Source organism: Acanthochromis polyacanthus, chromosome 21 (genome assembly GCF_021347895.1).
Source record: "Acanthochromis polyacanthus isolate Apoly-LR-REF ecotype Palm Island chromosome 21, KAUST_Apoly_ChrSc, whole genome shotgun sequence".
NCBI classification, from domain to species: domain Eukaryota; kingdom Metazoa; phylum Chordata; class Actinopteri; family Pomacentridae; genus Acanthochromis; species Acanthochromis polyacanthus.
The window spans coordinates 8259877-8273792 of NC_067133.1; the positions used below are offsets into that span (position 1 = coordinate 8259877).

The following is a 13916-nucleotide window of genomic DNA, read 5'->3' on the forward strand; positions in this document are numbered from 1 at the left end:
CCGGACAGGATTGGCAATGTGGTTTCTTACAGAACACAGCAGGAATGAGTCACTATGTATCAGCTATATTATGATATACAGTATGTCTTTGTCCATAAATGACTGAATTACACTAACAGGCTATATGTTTGTAATATTTGAAGAGATGTCAATAATCTGCAGAAGTTACTCACCTCTAAATGTTTATTAATCTTTGGAAAGGAGTTCCATAATAATCCATTAAGCCTTCAGCTGTTAAAGGGCCAACATAAAAAATAAATAAATGTGTAAATATACATTATACATACTCTTAATTTCACATTTATTTGCTCATTTAATTCTTTATGTATTAATTTCTATATTTAAAAAAATATATACCATAGAAATGACCCTTTTTTATTTTATAAATGTATTTATTTTTTATAATGTATTTTTAAATCCTATATTTTCATTTTTTATGTTTTTGTTTTTGTAATTCACTTTGGATTTTCAGAATAGGAAATAGAATTTTTTAAACAACAACAATAACAACAGAAAACTACAGAATAAAAAGAGTCAGTAATATGCAATATACACACTGAATTATTCTTAAATATATAAATAGACAAAATGCTTTGAATTATTTAATATTTAGTTTTTTCTTATAAGTCCATATTTATTTTGTTTTATTTATTCCTCTATTTTTTCATATTTATGTATTACTTGCTTCTTCTATATTTACACATTTATTTATTCATTCTTTTACCAATTTCTCATTGAATTTGCATTTTTTATTTGATCTTCATCATAATTACATTTATTTTTTAATGAATTCTTTGTTATATTTACACATTTATTTTCTTCTTTTGTATATTCCTCTTTATATTTTCATTTTTATTTTATTTTTGTCTTTTCATTCATCTATTCTTGCATTGTTCCTCGTTATACTTAAACAGGTATTTATTGTCTTATTCATACTTCCACATTTATTTTCCTGTTCTTTTATATTTTGATAATATATGAATTATAATTATTAAAACTTTCCTTGCACTCCTTTTACCTTAAAAAGTTTAGTTTTCACACGAGTCACAGTTTTTAAACCTTTAGTCACCATTAGTCACTCTATTTTACTTTCTGTTTCATTTAGTGTCACAAATAGCTGAGATTAAAGGCGTTTTGTTCATAAATGTTGTTTCTCATGTGTGACTCCTCTGTTTGTATTGCTGTGTCAGCAGATTCTTGTTTTGATCAGCTGACCTGCAGCTCCGTTCAGTCACATGACTCCATCTGCTTCCTGTTTCTTTCCGACAGATCAACTCTCCTTCTGGATCAACCCGCAGAACTGGAACCGTAAAACCCTGCTTTGGTTATTGTTTTTGGAAGAGTAGTTGCGGGGAAAGTTCAGCTGCAGAACTCGGTTCAAAACACAGCGTTTTAATGCAGCTCGTCCCAGTGTTCTGGAGGCGGCGGAGCGTCGTGTTGGCGGTTTGACAAGTCAAGTTTCTACTATAAGTGTTTTATTGTAAATTGAATACATGCCGAGCTGACACCTGGATTCTACAGATTCTGAAAGTTAAGACGACATTGTGTGTAAAGGTTTGTAAAGGAGGTCTGCGCTGAGGACGCCTTAAATCGACTGTTTTCCGAATGGAATTTGGTTTCCTGCATGTTCCCTCAAAATAACAGAGATGCAGTGGAGTGTAGAAACAGTTTACTGGGTTTATTGCAACATCAGACACTGAGAGCAGACAGAAGATTAGAGGTCAAAGTCAGCTGCTGCACCTACAGAGATCAGAGTTAATGTCTGTAAATCCTGGAGGATATCTGAGTGGATCCTCATTCCTAGAGATAGTGTTTCTGCAGCCCTGGGTTGTGCAATTTTACAAAAAAAAAGCCAACACTTTACTCCAGGACCTTTACTTGTAATTGAGTATTTTTGCAGTATGATATTTGTGCTTCTACTTCACTGAATATATTTCCCTGCATCAAACCACTGATTTTCTCTAACCTATGGGGCGGCATAGCTCAGTGGGTAGAGTGGCCGTCTTGTAATTAGAAGGTTGCCGGTTCGATTTTCGGCCTGTTGTGCTCATGTCGTGGTGTCCCTGAGCAAGACACCTAACCCCTAATTGCTCCTTGATGGGTCGTGGTTAGCGCCTTGCATGGCAGCTCCCGCCATTAGTGTGTGAATGGGTAAATGTGACATATCATGTAAAGTGCTTTGGATAAAAGTGCTATATAAATACAACCATTTATCTAACCAGCTTATAGATATTCAGTTTATGTTATTTTCTTTCATAATTTGTACGTAGTAAGTTCATAATGCAATACAAAGAAAACCCAGTGGACTGTTTTAAAAATGCCCACTTGAATAATATTACATGGAACTTTGCAGAACACAAAATTAGCTTAGAGAGAATAATATGACTAAATAAAAGTTACAGCAAACTAACAGTAACATATGAATGATAACAACAACAAACTATTACTATTGCTGCTATTACCTCCACATAGTTCCTGTTAGTTCATGATGGATTCTGTTAGCTCTTGTTAGATACAGAAAACACCTGTTAGATAAAGATAGTTCAGGTTAGCTTCTGATTAAGCTTGTTAAACTAGCTCCAGAAAGTTCCTGATGAGTCTTGGTGGCTATCTTGTCCTGTAGATTTATACAACTACTGTTAGCTCTCATGGGTTTCTGATAGCTTCTATGGTTTCCAGTTACCTCTTGTTGGCTGCTGCAAGCTCTGTTTAGCTCAAGTAAATTGTAACAAACTATCTCCTGTTATCATCTTTAATGTCCAGTTAATGCCTGTTAGCTCCAGTGAGCATGTATTAGCTCCAGGTAGCTTTTGTTAGCTACTGATAGCTACCTGATAGTGCTAATTAATCACAATTAGCTACTGTTAGCTCTTAATGACTCAAGTGGCTGTAGAAAAGTCCCACTATCTCCAGTTAGCTCTCCTTGGCTGCTGTTACTTGCAAATAGCTTCTATTACATGTTAGTCCCTCAATTGCTCCCGTTAGCCTCCACAGCTACAGAAAATGACTGCTAGCTCCAGATAGCTCCTATTAGATGGATCTTATTAGCTTTTGATAGCTGCTCATGTCGCTACAAAAACTCATGTTATCACCAGTTAGCTTCTGTTAGGGCTGCTAATGATGTGTATGTTGATGTGCTAATTGATTAATCGTCTCAGTAGTTGTACCTCTCATGTAAACATTTTTAAAAACCTTAAAATTTGAAGTTTCAACTTTCACAGGTTCCTGAAGCTGAGCGGGTGGAGTTAGCGGTTAGCGGCTTCATCTCCACTCATTTGCAAAGACACAAAACAAAATGCCTTCAAATGGATCAGTGTCAGATGCTCCAATCACTCAGTTCATCAATTGCAGGATACTGAGAGATCACAAGCTGCAGAGGTAAACACACCACATACACTGAAAGCACCACCTAACTCAGGTGTGTGAAAAATAGTTGGCATATTGTACATTTTTAAACCTTTTTTTTACTTTTTCATCTTCCTGTTGCTTCCTATTGGACGTCTAGAATGCGTCACAGTGTGCATGTGTTAGTCTGGGTTTTTGTGTGTTTAACTTTATGTGTTTGTGTCTGTGTGCAGAGAGGACCTGTGGGTGCGTGAAGGCAGGATTTTAGATCCAGAAAAGCTGTTCTTCGATGAGCTGGGCTACGCTGATGAACGCATCGACTGTGAAGGCAGCATTATTGCCCCAGGATTCATAGATGTCCAGATCAACGGTACACACAAATACACACAAGTGCACAAACAGAGACAAGCATTCATGATGATAAGTTGTTGTTCTTCAGATCATGCTGCCTTTTATTTGAACCTCTGATCGACCTTCAGGAAAGACTATAAATAGGAAATTCATCTGTTATTTTAACATAATATTCGTGGTAGTAATAGTACCACCTGTACGGAGGCCCACAAGGCTCACAGCGAAGGTGCTATCCATTAAAAACAGTGCACACCTGCCTATATGTGAATGTCCCACCAAAACAATTGCACCCATCACTATTTTAAAGGAACACCGAAGCATCTGCAAGCTTCTGAGGGCTCCAGTCACTTTTTTGTTGACACCTATTAGGTTCTGTTAGCTCCAGTCAGTGCCTTTTTGATCTTAAGGCTTGTTGCTAGCTCTTATGGGCTTTTATTAGCTTTGTTTAGCTCCAGAATGATCCATTTGGCTCTGATTAGATCCTTTTGCCACTTTTTTAGCTTCAGTTAGTGCCTGTCAACTCAACTAAGCATTTCTTAGCGCCAGATAGCCCATGTTAGCTACTGATGGACCCTGGAGCTCTTGCTGGCCCAAGATAGTTCTTTGTTCCTTCTGCTACTTACTATCGTTTGAGAAAACTTCGACTAACACCGTTTAGCTTCTTCTAGTACATAACGGCTGTGATTGATTAGCCCCTAATAGCCCCTGATAGCTCCTGTTGATTCCTATAGCTTCAGAAAACTCCTGTTAACTCCTGTTCTGCAGGAGGTTACGGCATCGACTTCTCTAGGGTGTCTGAGGATGTCAACGGTGGAGTTTCATTTGTGGCCAAAAAGATCCTGGAACATGGAGTGACGTCTTTCTGTCCAACTCTGGTCACGTCTCCGACTGCCATCTACCATAAGGTTTAAACTCAGCAGAAGAACATTTAGTCTGACTTTTGTATCTGTGAAGTGAAACTGATAGATATAAAATCTAAACTGTAATCACAATGTGTGTTTCAGGTTTTGCCTCAAGTCAAAGTTCACAACGGAGGGCAGCATGGAGCTGGAGTTCTTGGTGAGATGTACAAACAGCTGGAACAAGTAGCTCAAAGAAGGAACTATCAAATTGTTTGTTTGTAGCGAGCAGTTGAAATTATTAGCTAAACGCATGGCTAACAGTTGCAGTAGTTAGCTAAGATTAGGAATAAACAGTTGGAGATTATTAACTATAAGCAGTTGTAATTTTAAGCTAACTGTATGAATATATAGTTGAAATTGTTAGCTAGCAGGAGGGCTAATGGTTGAAATATTTAGCTAAAAGTAGAGCTAACAGTTGAATTTGTTAGCTAAAGTATGGCCATCAGTTGTAATTGTTAACTAACAGTATGAAAGTAGTTGAAATTCTTAGTTATCAGGATAGTTAAAGGTTGAAATTGAAGATATGTAGTTAGCTAACAGTTTCAGTAGTTGGCCCTACTGCTGACTAAAACATTCAATTGTAAGCTATACATTTAGCTAACAGTTAAATTTATTAGTCAGCAATAGGGCCAACTGCCGAAACTGTTTGCTAACCGTATAGCTAGCTACTGAATTTGTTAGCCAGCACGAGGGCTAACAGTGAATTTACTCACTAAAAGTATGGCAAACAGTTGTAATTGTTAGCTAACAGCATTAATAAATAGTTAAAATTGTTAGCTAGTGGTAACAGTTGAAATTGTTAACTGGAAGTATAACTAACATTTGTGATTGTTTGCTAACAGTATAGTTGAAATTGTTAGTTAACGTTATGGCTAGCAGTTAAAACAGCTGGCAATAATGGAAAGATGTTAAAATATTGCTTAAACCACTGAATTACTGGTTCCAAACAAATTGACTTAAACACTGTCAGTTCAACTAAATAATGAATATTTAACATTATACTTTTATATAAGTTGGTGTTAAATAAGATCCAGTTTAGATAAACGCAAGAGTACAGTGAGTTATGCAGTCTGACAGGCAGATGGGAGACCTTCACAAGGTTGAGGATCATAGTTCTACACTTGAGACACATTTTTACATATTGTGTTTAAAAGCCATGAAGAGTTGTATTTACCATAATGTTTGACCTTTGAACAGCTCCAGTGGAGACATTCAGAAGATAATTTCTGTTATTTTTTCACACAGTCAGAAGCAGACAAAGACTTTAACTGAACAACTTCACAGTCGACCTTCATGTCCACATTCACCCAAACACCTGTACTGCACTGTTAATGTCCGTTTGCTGGGGTCGACTTTCTGGAGCGAATGAATCCACATTTGTTGAGTGTTCGCCGTGCAAATGTGCAGGTTTCCATCTGGAGGGTCCGTTCATCAGCGCTGCGAAGAAGGGAGCCCACCCAGAGCAGTACCTCAGAACCTTCAGCTCAGGAGGGGTCCAGGACCTGATGGAGGTCTACGGCAGCCTGGACAACGTTGCCATGGTAACACTGGCTCCTGAGCTGGCCAACAGCCAATCAGTGGTGAGGGAGCTCAGTCAGAGAGGCATCACTGTGTCCTTAGGTGAGTTCACCTGAACACAAGAAGCACCAACAGCATTTACTTATTTAAATCATTTCAACATAATGTGAGCTAGCAGTAGTATTACAGGTATTAATATTAATAATTTGTCTCATTATTATTTTTATTGCTTTTGTTGATGGTGTAATTTATTTAAACCATTTTGTTTGTTATGATGTTTTCTTCTTCTTATTATTGTTATTATTATTTTATTGATTTTATTCTTAATATTTTGCAATGCTTTGAATTCCTATGATTATTATTGTTGTTGCTGTTTTGGTTATGCTTTTTCATGCACAGTTTTATTGTGTGTTTTTTTTATTTCCCCTGAAGTTATTAATATTACTGTTGTTGGTGGTGGTGGTGTCTTGGTTATAGCATTTATTCTAAGCCATTTTTCACATACAGTTTTATTTTTGTTTTATTATTTTACTGTTCCTTTGTTTAATTTTAAGAAATTCTTATTTGCTGTAAGCTTTTATTAACATAATTTTTATTGTTTTTATTATTAATTTCAAATGTTTTCATATGTAGTTTTATCGGTATTATTTTATATGTTTCATCCTTAATTGAATCTTTAAGAAAAGAAAAAAAATCCAGCTTTTCACTGAATACCTTTGCACAAAAAGGAAAAAAACAAATCCTGTTACATCTGTGCTGCCTGTAGGCACTACGGTCCTTGTGTCACACCTGAATTTGTTTTATGGAACTTATCTAGGTTGTTTTCTCCTTACTAGATTCTTACTTGTGTTACATCTACTCTTAGATGTATGTCTCTTTGGATAAAAGCATCTATTAAATGAAAGTGTAGAATTGTAATTTGGCATCATTTTTATTTACTACAAGGGTTTGCTATTATTATTTTGAGGGACTCTATTATTAATTTTCCATTATTTCTGTTTCCTTTGCGCTTTGTTCTCAAATTGTTTTATGTTTTCTACTTGAGGTATCTCTATCAAACCCTTTAAATCACTAAACTGAAGTTTGTGGGACTGTTTGCTGCAGGTCACTCGGTGGCCAACCTGTCTCAGGCTGAGGAGGCTGTTCAACACGGAGCCTCCTTCATCACTCACCTGTTCAACGCCATGCTGCCGGTGAGTCCAACAGCCACCCTGTTTAAGCTCTGGTTTTGGTCTCCATCTGTCTGTTTAGCTGCTAAACGCCACAGCAAATATTCAGCAGCTGCTATTTGATCAGTCACGGTGTAATAAATGTAAAAATGATATTTCTTTGTGTGTTTTATGGTGCAGTTCCACCATCGTGACCCCGGTATCGTGGGTCTGCTGACCAGCGATCAGGTGCCCGAAGGCCGGACTGTGTATTATGGGATGATAGCTGACGGGATCCACACCAACCCTGCAGCGCTGCGAATCGCCCACCGAGCTCATCCTTCAGGTCTGTGGGGCTTCTTCTGTTATTCTTATTTTCAAACACTGGAGGGACAGTAGTGATGTATAAATACAGTCTGCTGCTTCCTACTCTTACCAGGAACCTTTCATCTGAGGTTTGTCTCCACTTAGATTTCAAACCAAATCAACATCGTGGCTCATTTAGAAGCTGTAATGTGTTTTTGAAGACATTTGAGGGGAGAAATAATTACTATAACTGCTGAAACACTCTTTATTTTCCATCAGTTAGTAAATATAGTAGTTAGTTTTTAACATTGTACTTCATAAGGCAAAACTGTTTAAGTTGGTAGTGGAAAAATAATAAAAGGAAACAGACAAAAGGAATGCAAACATGATTAAAATAGAGTAACTGGTTGGAGTAAATACCTAAAAATATGGACTAACAATTCAAATAGCTTGGTGGAATGGGGAATAAACAAAAAAATACTTGCCAATATTCGTATAGCAAACAATTACATTTTTTAACTAACAACATGAGCTAATAATTGGGATTGTAAGCTAACAGTACAACTCAAACGCAAAATGGTTTGCTAAAAGTATAGCAAACAGCTTAAAATATTAGCTAAAACTATAAGAAGTAGATGAAAATATTAGCTCCCAGTTTTGCTAACAGTTAAAATTGTTAGCTAACAGTGTGGCTAACAGTAGGAAAGATGAACTAACATTATCTTTTACAGGAGGAACTACTAGCTTATTTTATGGGTAACCATTAAAATTGTCAGCTAAAAGTACGACTAACAGTTCAATTTGTTAGCCAGCAGATGGGCTAACAATAAATTTTTTTAGCTTAAAGTATGGCTAACAGTTGAAGTTGTTCACTAAAAGTACGGCTAACAGTTGAATTTGTAAGCCAGCAGATTAGCTAACAATTGAAATTGTTCGCTAAAAATACGGCTAACAGTTGAATTTGTTAGCCAACTGGTGAGCTAACATTCGAAATGATTTGCTTAAAGTATGGCTAACAGTTGAAGTTCTTAGCTAAAAGTACAACCAAAGGTTGAATTTGCTAGCAAGCAGTTGTGCTAACACCTTATTGAATTGTTGGGCAAAGCCACAGTACAGATGAAACAGCTGGCAGTAATAGACATTGTTATAACGGTTTAAAAACAGTGAATGGAGGATCAAGTTGTTGGATGATACATTCAGTATGGTGAAACATCTTTATACAGCTGATGAACAGAGTGTTTATCTGTATTTCCATGCAAATTCTTAGCAACCTGGATGTTCATTTAGTCACACTTCTTCTTTGTAATTGTGCAGATGTCCACTCAGCAAAAATAAAACTCCAAATTCATGAAAAAAGCACCAAAAACCACTTAATAATTGATACAGTTACCCCGTGGTTTTCAGTCCAGAGGGGATTTCTTCACCCTGCAGGAAAACAGATTTTCTGTGAGCAAAATTTAGGTCAATGAAGAAATCAGCCGTCTGATAGCTTCAGTAGCTTCTCTGGAGAATCGAATGTTTCATCCATTAGTCCCCACCAAATGCTTGGTTGACTTTCTAAAATAGTTAGCAGCTCTTTTAGGAAATTTTTGTTTTTGGAGCTTTTATTTCATGATCAGTGGGTTTTTTTGTGTGGTTGGACCACTTGGAAGATATGAATAATTTAACTCTAGAGGAGATTTCTCAGGACTGTTCAAGAATATTTCCACAGACTTTGATTTGAAGGATTTTTTGAATATTTAGACTTGTCACAGTTGGGACACTACATGTGTTTTCCTGCTGAGATGTATCAAAATGTCTGTTTTTGCTGATAACAGCAGCTGTTTGTTTGTTTGTTTGTTTGCAGGTTTGGTTCTGGTGACAGACGCCATCACAGCGATGGGTCTTCCTCCAGGGCATCACACTCTGGGTCAGCAGGTCATCGAGATCCAGGGTCTCCATGCTTACGTGGCAGGTCTCAGTTTCCTCATTATAAAGTTAATTATTAGAATTCTTTTCCTTTTAATGTTTAAGAAAGAAGCCACACCAAAGCTGAAAAACAGGTATTAGAGTCACTAAAGTGCTGCTTTTAGTCTACCTGTAACTTCAGGTATCAATGTCACATGATCAAGTCAACTGATCACTCAGTCTGATTATAATCTGAGTTTTTAACTCAAATTTTGACATCTGAATGTGTCCTGCTGTATTTATAGCTTACTTATTATTTGGATGCTCAACGCTTGTTTGTGAACATTGAAAGTAACAATGGGCTGATTTCAGAGTTCATCAGTGGCTTTTAAATTTAAATGTGACACAGTTTTACTTCACATTTGGCAGGTTGGATTTTGCTCTAATTTGAGATTTTCAAATGGTGTTTAAACAAAACAAGCTCCATTATTGTCTGAACAAAGATAAAATTAGCGTTAACTCTCTGAATTCTGCTGCAAAAAAGCATCCCCACATCATGATGGTGCCACTGTTCCAGATATGTGACATATAAAATTAGCATTATGTCTGTTTTTAATTTCACTTTATCCACCTTTCAGGCACTAAGACGCTCAGCGGCAGCATCGCCACCATGGACATGTGTGTGAGACACTTCAAACAGGCTTCAGGTAGGTTTGTGTCTGTAAAAATCTGCGCCGATGATTACCTTCCATCCTGGCAGCCAAAGAGCAGCTCAGAACAATCAGAACGTACAGAAAACCATATAACAGAAGTTCCTGGTTGAGGTTTGTTACTTTTTCAAGAATTATCTGAAAAATGATGTTTGCTTTGAAAAACACAAGTGCAGATCATGCATTTATGTCAGGTTTGGAGAAGGAAAGCTTCAGAGAGACCAAAGACACTAAGAAACAACCACATAGAAACAGAAAATGATCCCAAAGAGACACAAAACGACGTTGTTAGGATTCACTAAGCCTTCACGTCATGTTCCGTCCAGCTGTGGCTGCAGATGTTTTCCTTCCTTTGTCTTCACTCTGTTGCTGTTTCCAGGCTGCAGTGTAGAAGAAGCTCTGGAAGCTGCTTCCCTCCATCCTGCTCAGCTGCTGGGAATCAGCCACAAGAAGGGAAAGCTGGACTACGGCTGTGACGCAGGTCAGAACTACAAATACTGCCATCTTTGTTTCTGCACTGAGTACATGCTGCTTTCATCTTGCGTTCACCTGAAACTCTCAGAATATTATTAACTTATTTATCTGTTAAGCAGCCAAACCAACCTGTTATTGAATGTGTCCTATAAATATATTTATTTATTATGTGTTTAACAACCTGTCACCTGTATTACAGACCTGGTTCTGCTCGATGACGCCCTCAACGTCAGAGCCACATTCATCTCTGGAGAAGAAGTTTGGAGAAAAGAACTGTAGAAGAAGAAGTATGGAAACTGTCAAGACCTTCTGTGCCTTTAGTTTCTGCGCTGTGGGAGATGACTTTTATGAAACTGCATCCAGACTCTTTACAGTTTATTATTTTAGTATTAAAGTCAGTGTTACTGTGTGACGATGTACCTCTGTAGAGCAATAACTGGACTGTTATTATGTATTTTTTCAACAGAGGAGAGCTGTGATATTAAACACTTGACAACAGTCAAAGTGTAAGATTTCACCAGTTTTTCTGCAAGACTTACTTCACTACACAATCAGATCTTGTCGTTGGAACTGTTGTGGGAATCTGGATGAGTCGCAGCAAAAACAGTCAAGGTGCAACAGTATTTATAGATAGATAGATACTTTATTAATCCCGAGGTAACTTCATTGGAACTTAAACCTTAACTGGTTTGTTTCACTGGCAAGACTGCTGAAAAAAAATGCATGTAAAAGAAAAACTGCTGAGCTGATACACTGATTGAATGGGTGAAGTCTCAGTGTAATCCATCCCTGCAGCATTAATCTGAGCAAGATTTCTATGGTTTTTTTGAATGAGGAAGCCAACCATTTTCACACTTTTGTATGAACCACATTAGCAGATAGCATCTTGTCATCTGAGTCAATATTTCTTCGGTGAAAACAAAAGCATTACTCACCCACATTTACACAGCGTGCATATTAAACGCAGCACTTGGGGGAAATGCAGAATGTGTTAGTCATAATTCTGCTTATCTCACATGTGTGACAGATCACATTTTAGTGTATAAGCCGGCCCATTACCACCTCTGTAAGTTATATTCAACATCAGAATGTGCTGAACCTGGAGCCGGTCAGCTGCTCGTATTAATCAAACAGCCCACTTCCCTTTATGACACCAAGCAATTAGTCATAAATGCTTTTATTGGCCTTTCTAATCGTGTGGATGCTACAGTCAGATTCATGGTGGCATAAACTATTACATTTCATCTTTATCACATCCAGCGATCACTTCTTTTTCACGGGCCTCCTTTATAACAGCCAGACAGCTTGTTGCATAATGAAATTCAAAGCAATCTATCGACCAGGGAGATCTCGCACTCTGTTTACTTATATTTACATATATTTTGTTTTCCCACTACAGGCAAACAGGCATGATGAATGTAAGGCCCTGCTGGGACACAGAGCTGGTCTGAGATCAGGCAACTTCCAGGCTCTACTGTAAAGTCTGGAGAGGGAACATTTTATTCCGTTTTATCTCAACATGACAAATAAAGGCTCTTTTCTTTAAAGTGCAATCTGCAGATGGCAAAAATGTTTTAATTTCTTTGCAAAATAAGGTGTTAAAACATGCAAAGTCACGTTTTGTTCCAGCCACAGCTTAGGCTGTGAGCTGTGGCAGGACTCTCTCCTCCCTCGGCCTCGCTCTCTCTCTCTCTTTGCAGGTGTGTGCTGTGCTGATGAGGAGTCCAGGTGTGTGTCATCTGTCATCAGCAGATCATGTGCAGGTGGAGGCCAGCTAATCAGGTCCTGGCGTCCTATAAGAACCGTCGTCAGTCGTCGTTTGATGACGGACTTTCTTCGTCCCTCCATCCTGACCATAGGCGTCAGTTTAGAGGGGGACGTTGGGGATGTGTCCCCCCACTTATTGTCAGGGGTCATTTTGTCTCCAACACATTCAAATTCTTCACATGTAAGCCGTTGTAAACCCAGTTATTTTCAGCAGTATAGAAAATTCCAACGCTCCTGGACGCACCATCCGCACTCGGCCGAGAGTTGCACAGACATGCAGCACACCTTCGTGAGGTTAAAAAAAAACGTGAGGATGCTAAATTTGCGCGCGTGCCAAGTGGAAGCTCCAACCAGAGGCCTGCTGGGGCAAAATTTCGGCCCGGAAGAATTAGTACTATAGCGGCCCACAGACTCTTCTACCCGCATGTACCTATAGCTCAAGAGGTTGAGTTTATGCCTTTGGTTCGGTGGTTGTCTGTTCGAGCCTAGCTTGTGGCATTTTGCCGCCGTTCTTGGACATTTTCTCAAAATACTGTCTTACCAACGACAGGGAAGCATATGAGAAAAGCAGGCGTGCCGCACCGATGCTAAACTTTGATCTCAAGTCACTAGTGCACCAATCATAGCAAGTCTCTCAGCATCCATGGTGATACAGTTTTACTGTAACTTTGAGCAAATTCGATATAGATGAGGTCTGAACTCAACAGCAGCTCAATTCCAAATGAGCTCCTGGTCCATTTCTCCCTGTATTTATAGCCAAATTCTGGTCCCGCTCCGACACCTCTATACCAACGCCAAACCAAAGTTCATCGCCGCCATGGATGCTGCTTCAACGCCCGACACCGTTCCAGCAACCCCGTGTCCGCTCGTAAAACGCTTACAACCGCTCCACCGAAGTTTGTGCAACGTTTAATCGCCGCCCGGGCAACGCTGGCGAAGCAGCGGTGGTCCAGCGTTCAAGATTTCTGCGTTGGCCTAGCGGACCCAAGCGTCCACGAACGTGCGTCTAGCGGTGCCAAACTTTGACTGGGGGTTGGTGGAGCCGAGGTGAACTTTGCCGGTTCGGAAAATTGCCCCCCCCTCACCGCTCGCAATATTTTGTGCAGCTCAAAACTTTCGGAGCTGTAGGAGGGCCCCTCCAGAAACATCAGCGGTGGCCAAGCGTATATGGCGTTGCTTTAACGGGGGCCAACTTCTGTTAAACGGTGGTGAACGGTTACAAGCGGTGATGAATTTTTTTCACCGTTCAAGGAACGCTCCAGCAAAGTTCGGGCGGTGTGATCGGGTCTTATGGTACCGACAGCAGCGTCAGCACAGCTCGGGGCTCCGCAGCGCCTCGTGACGTCTCATCTGCCGGTCACTGATTGACAGGTACAGATGCCTGCCGGTGACAGTAAAGATCTGTTCTGATGAGTGATTCTTCATATAGCTAATAATCATGTTTAATTTTTTCAACAATGTAACTATGAAATTTTTTTTTGCACAGATTTGATCTGGCTTCCCATTGT

At 38.9% G+C, this 13916-nt stretch overlaps 1 protein-coding gene across 4 annotated transcripts; it reads left to right on the forward strand.

The window, feature by feature from the left end:
- The first annotated feature begins 1221 nt into the window (after window positions 1-1221).
- Window positions 1222-11139, forward strand: amdhd2 (amidohydrolase domain containing 2). Of its 4 annotated transcripts, none has more exons than XR_007938788.1 (12): window positions 1222-1554; window positions 3222-3378; window positions 3579-3715; window positions 4462-4601; window positions 4701-4755; window positions 6006-6218; window positions 7221-7309; window positions 7466-7610; window positions 9417-9520; window positions 10096-10164; window positions 10547-10648; window positions 10841-10885. XR_007938788.1 is itself a non-coding variant. In XM_022199965.2 (12 exons), exons 2-12 carry the CDS (start codon window positions 3296-3298, stop codon window positions 10918-10920), a joined length of 1221 nt encoding a protein of 406 aa, XP_022055657.1. In that variant the 5' UTR covers window positions 1222-1554; window positions 3222-3295; the 3' UTR covers window positions 10921-11139. The 4 variants fall into 4 exon arrangements, 3 of the variants coding, with proteins under 3 accessions (XP_022055657.1, XP_022055658.1, XP_022055659.1); XM_022199965.2 differs by having other exon boundaries at window positions 9417-9524; window positions 10841-11139; XM_022199966.2 differs by having other exon boundaries at window positions 1222-1452; window positions 9417-9524; window positions 10841-11139.
- The last annotated feature ends 2777 nt before the right edge of the window (window positions 11140-13916 follow it).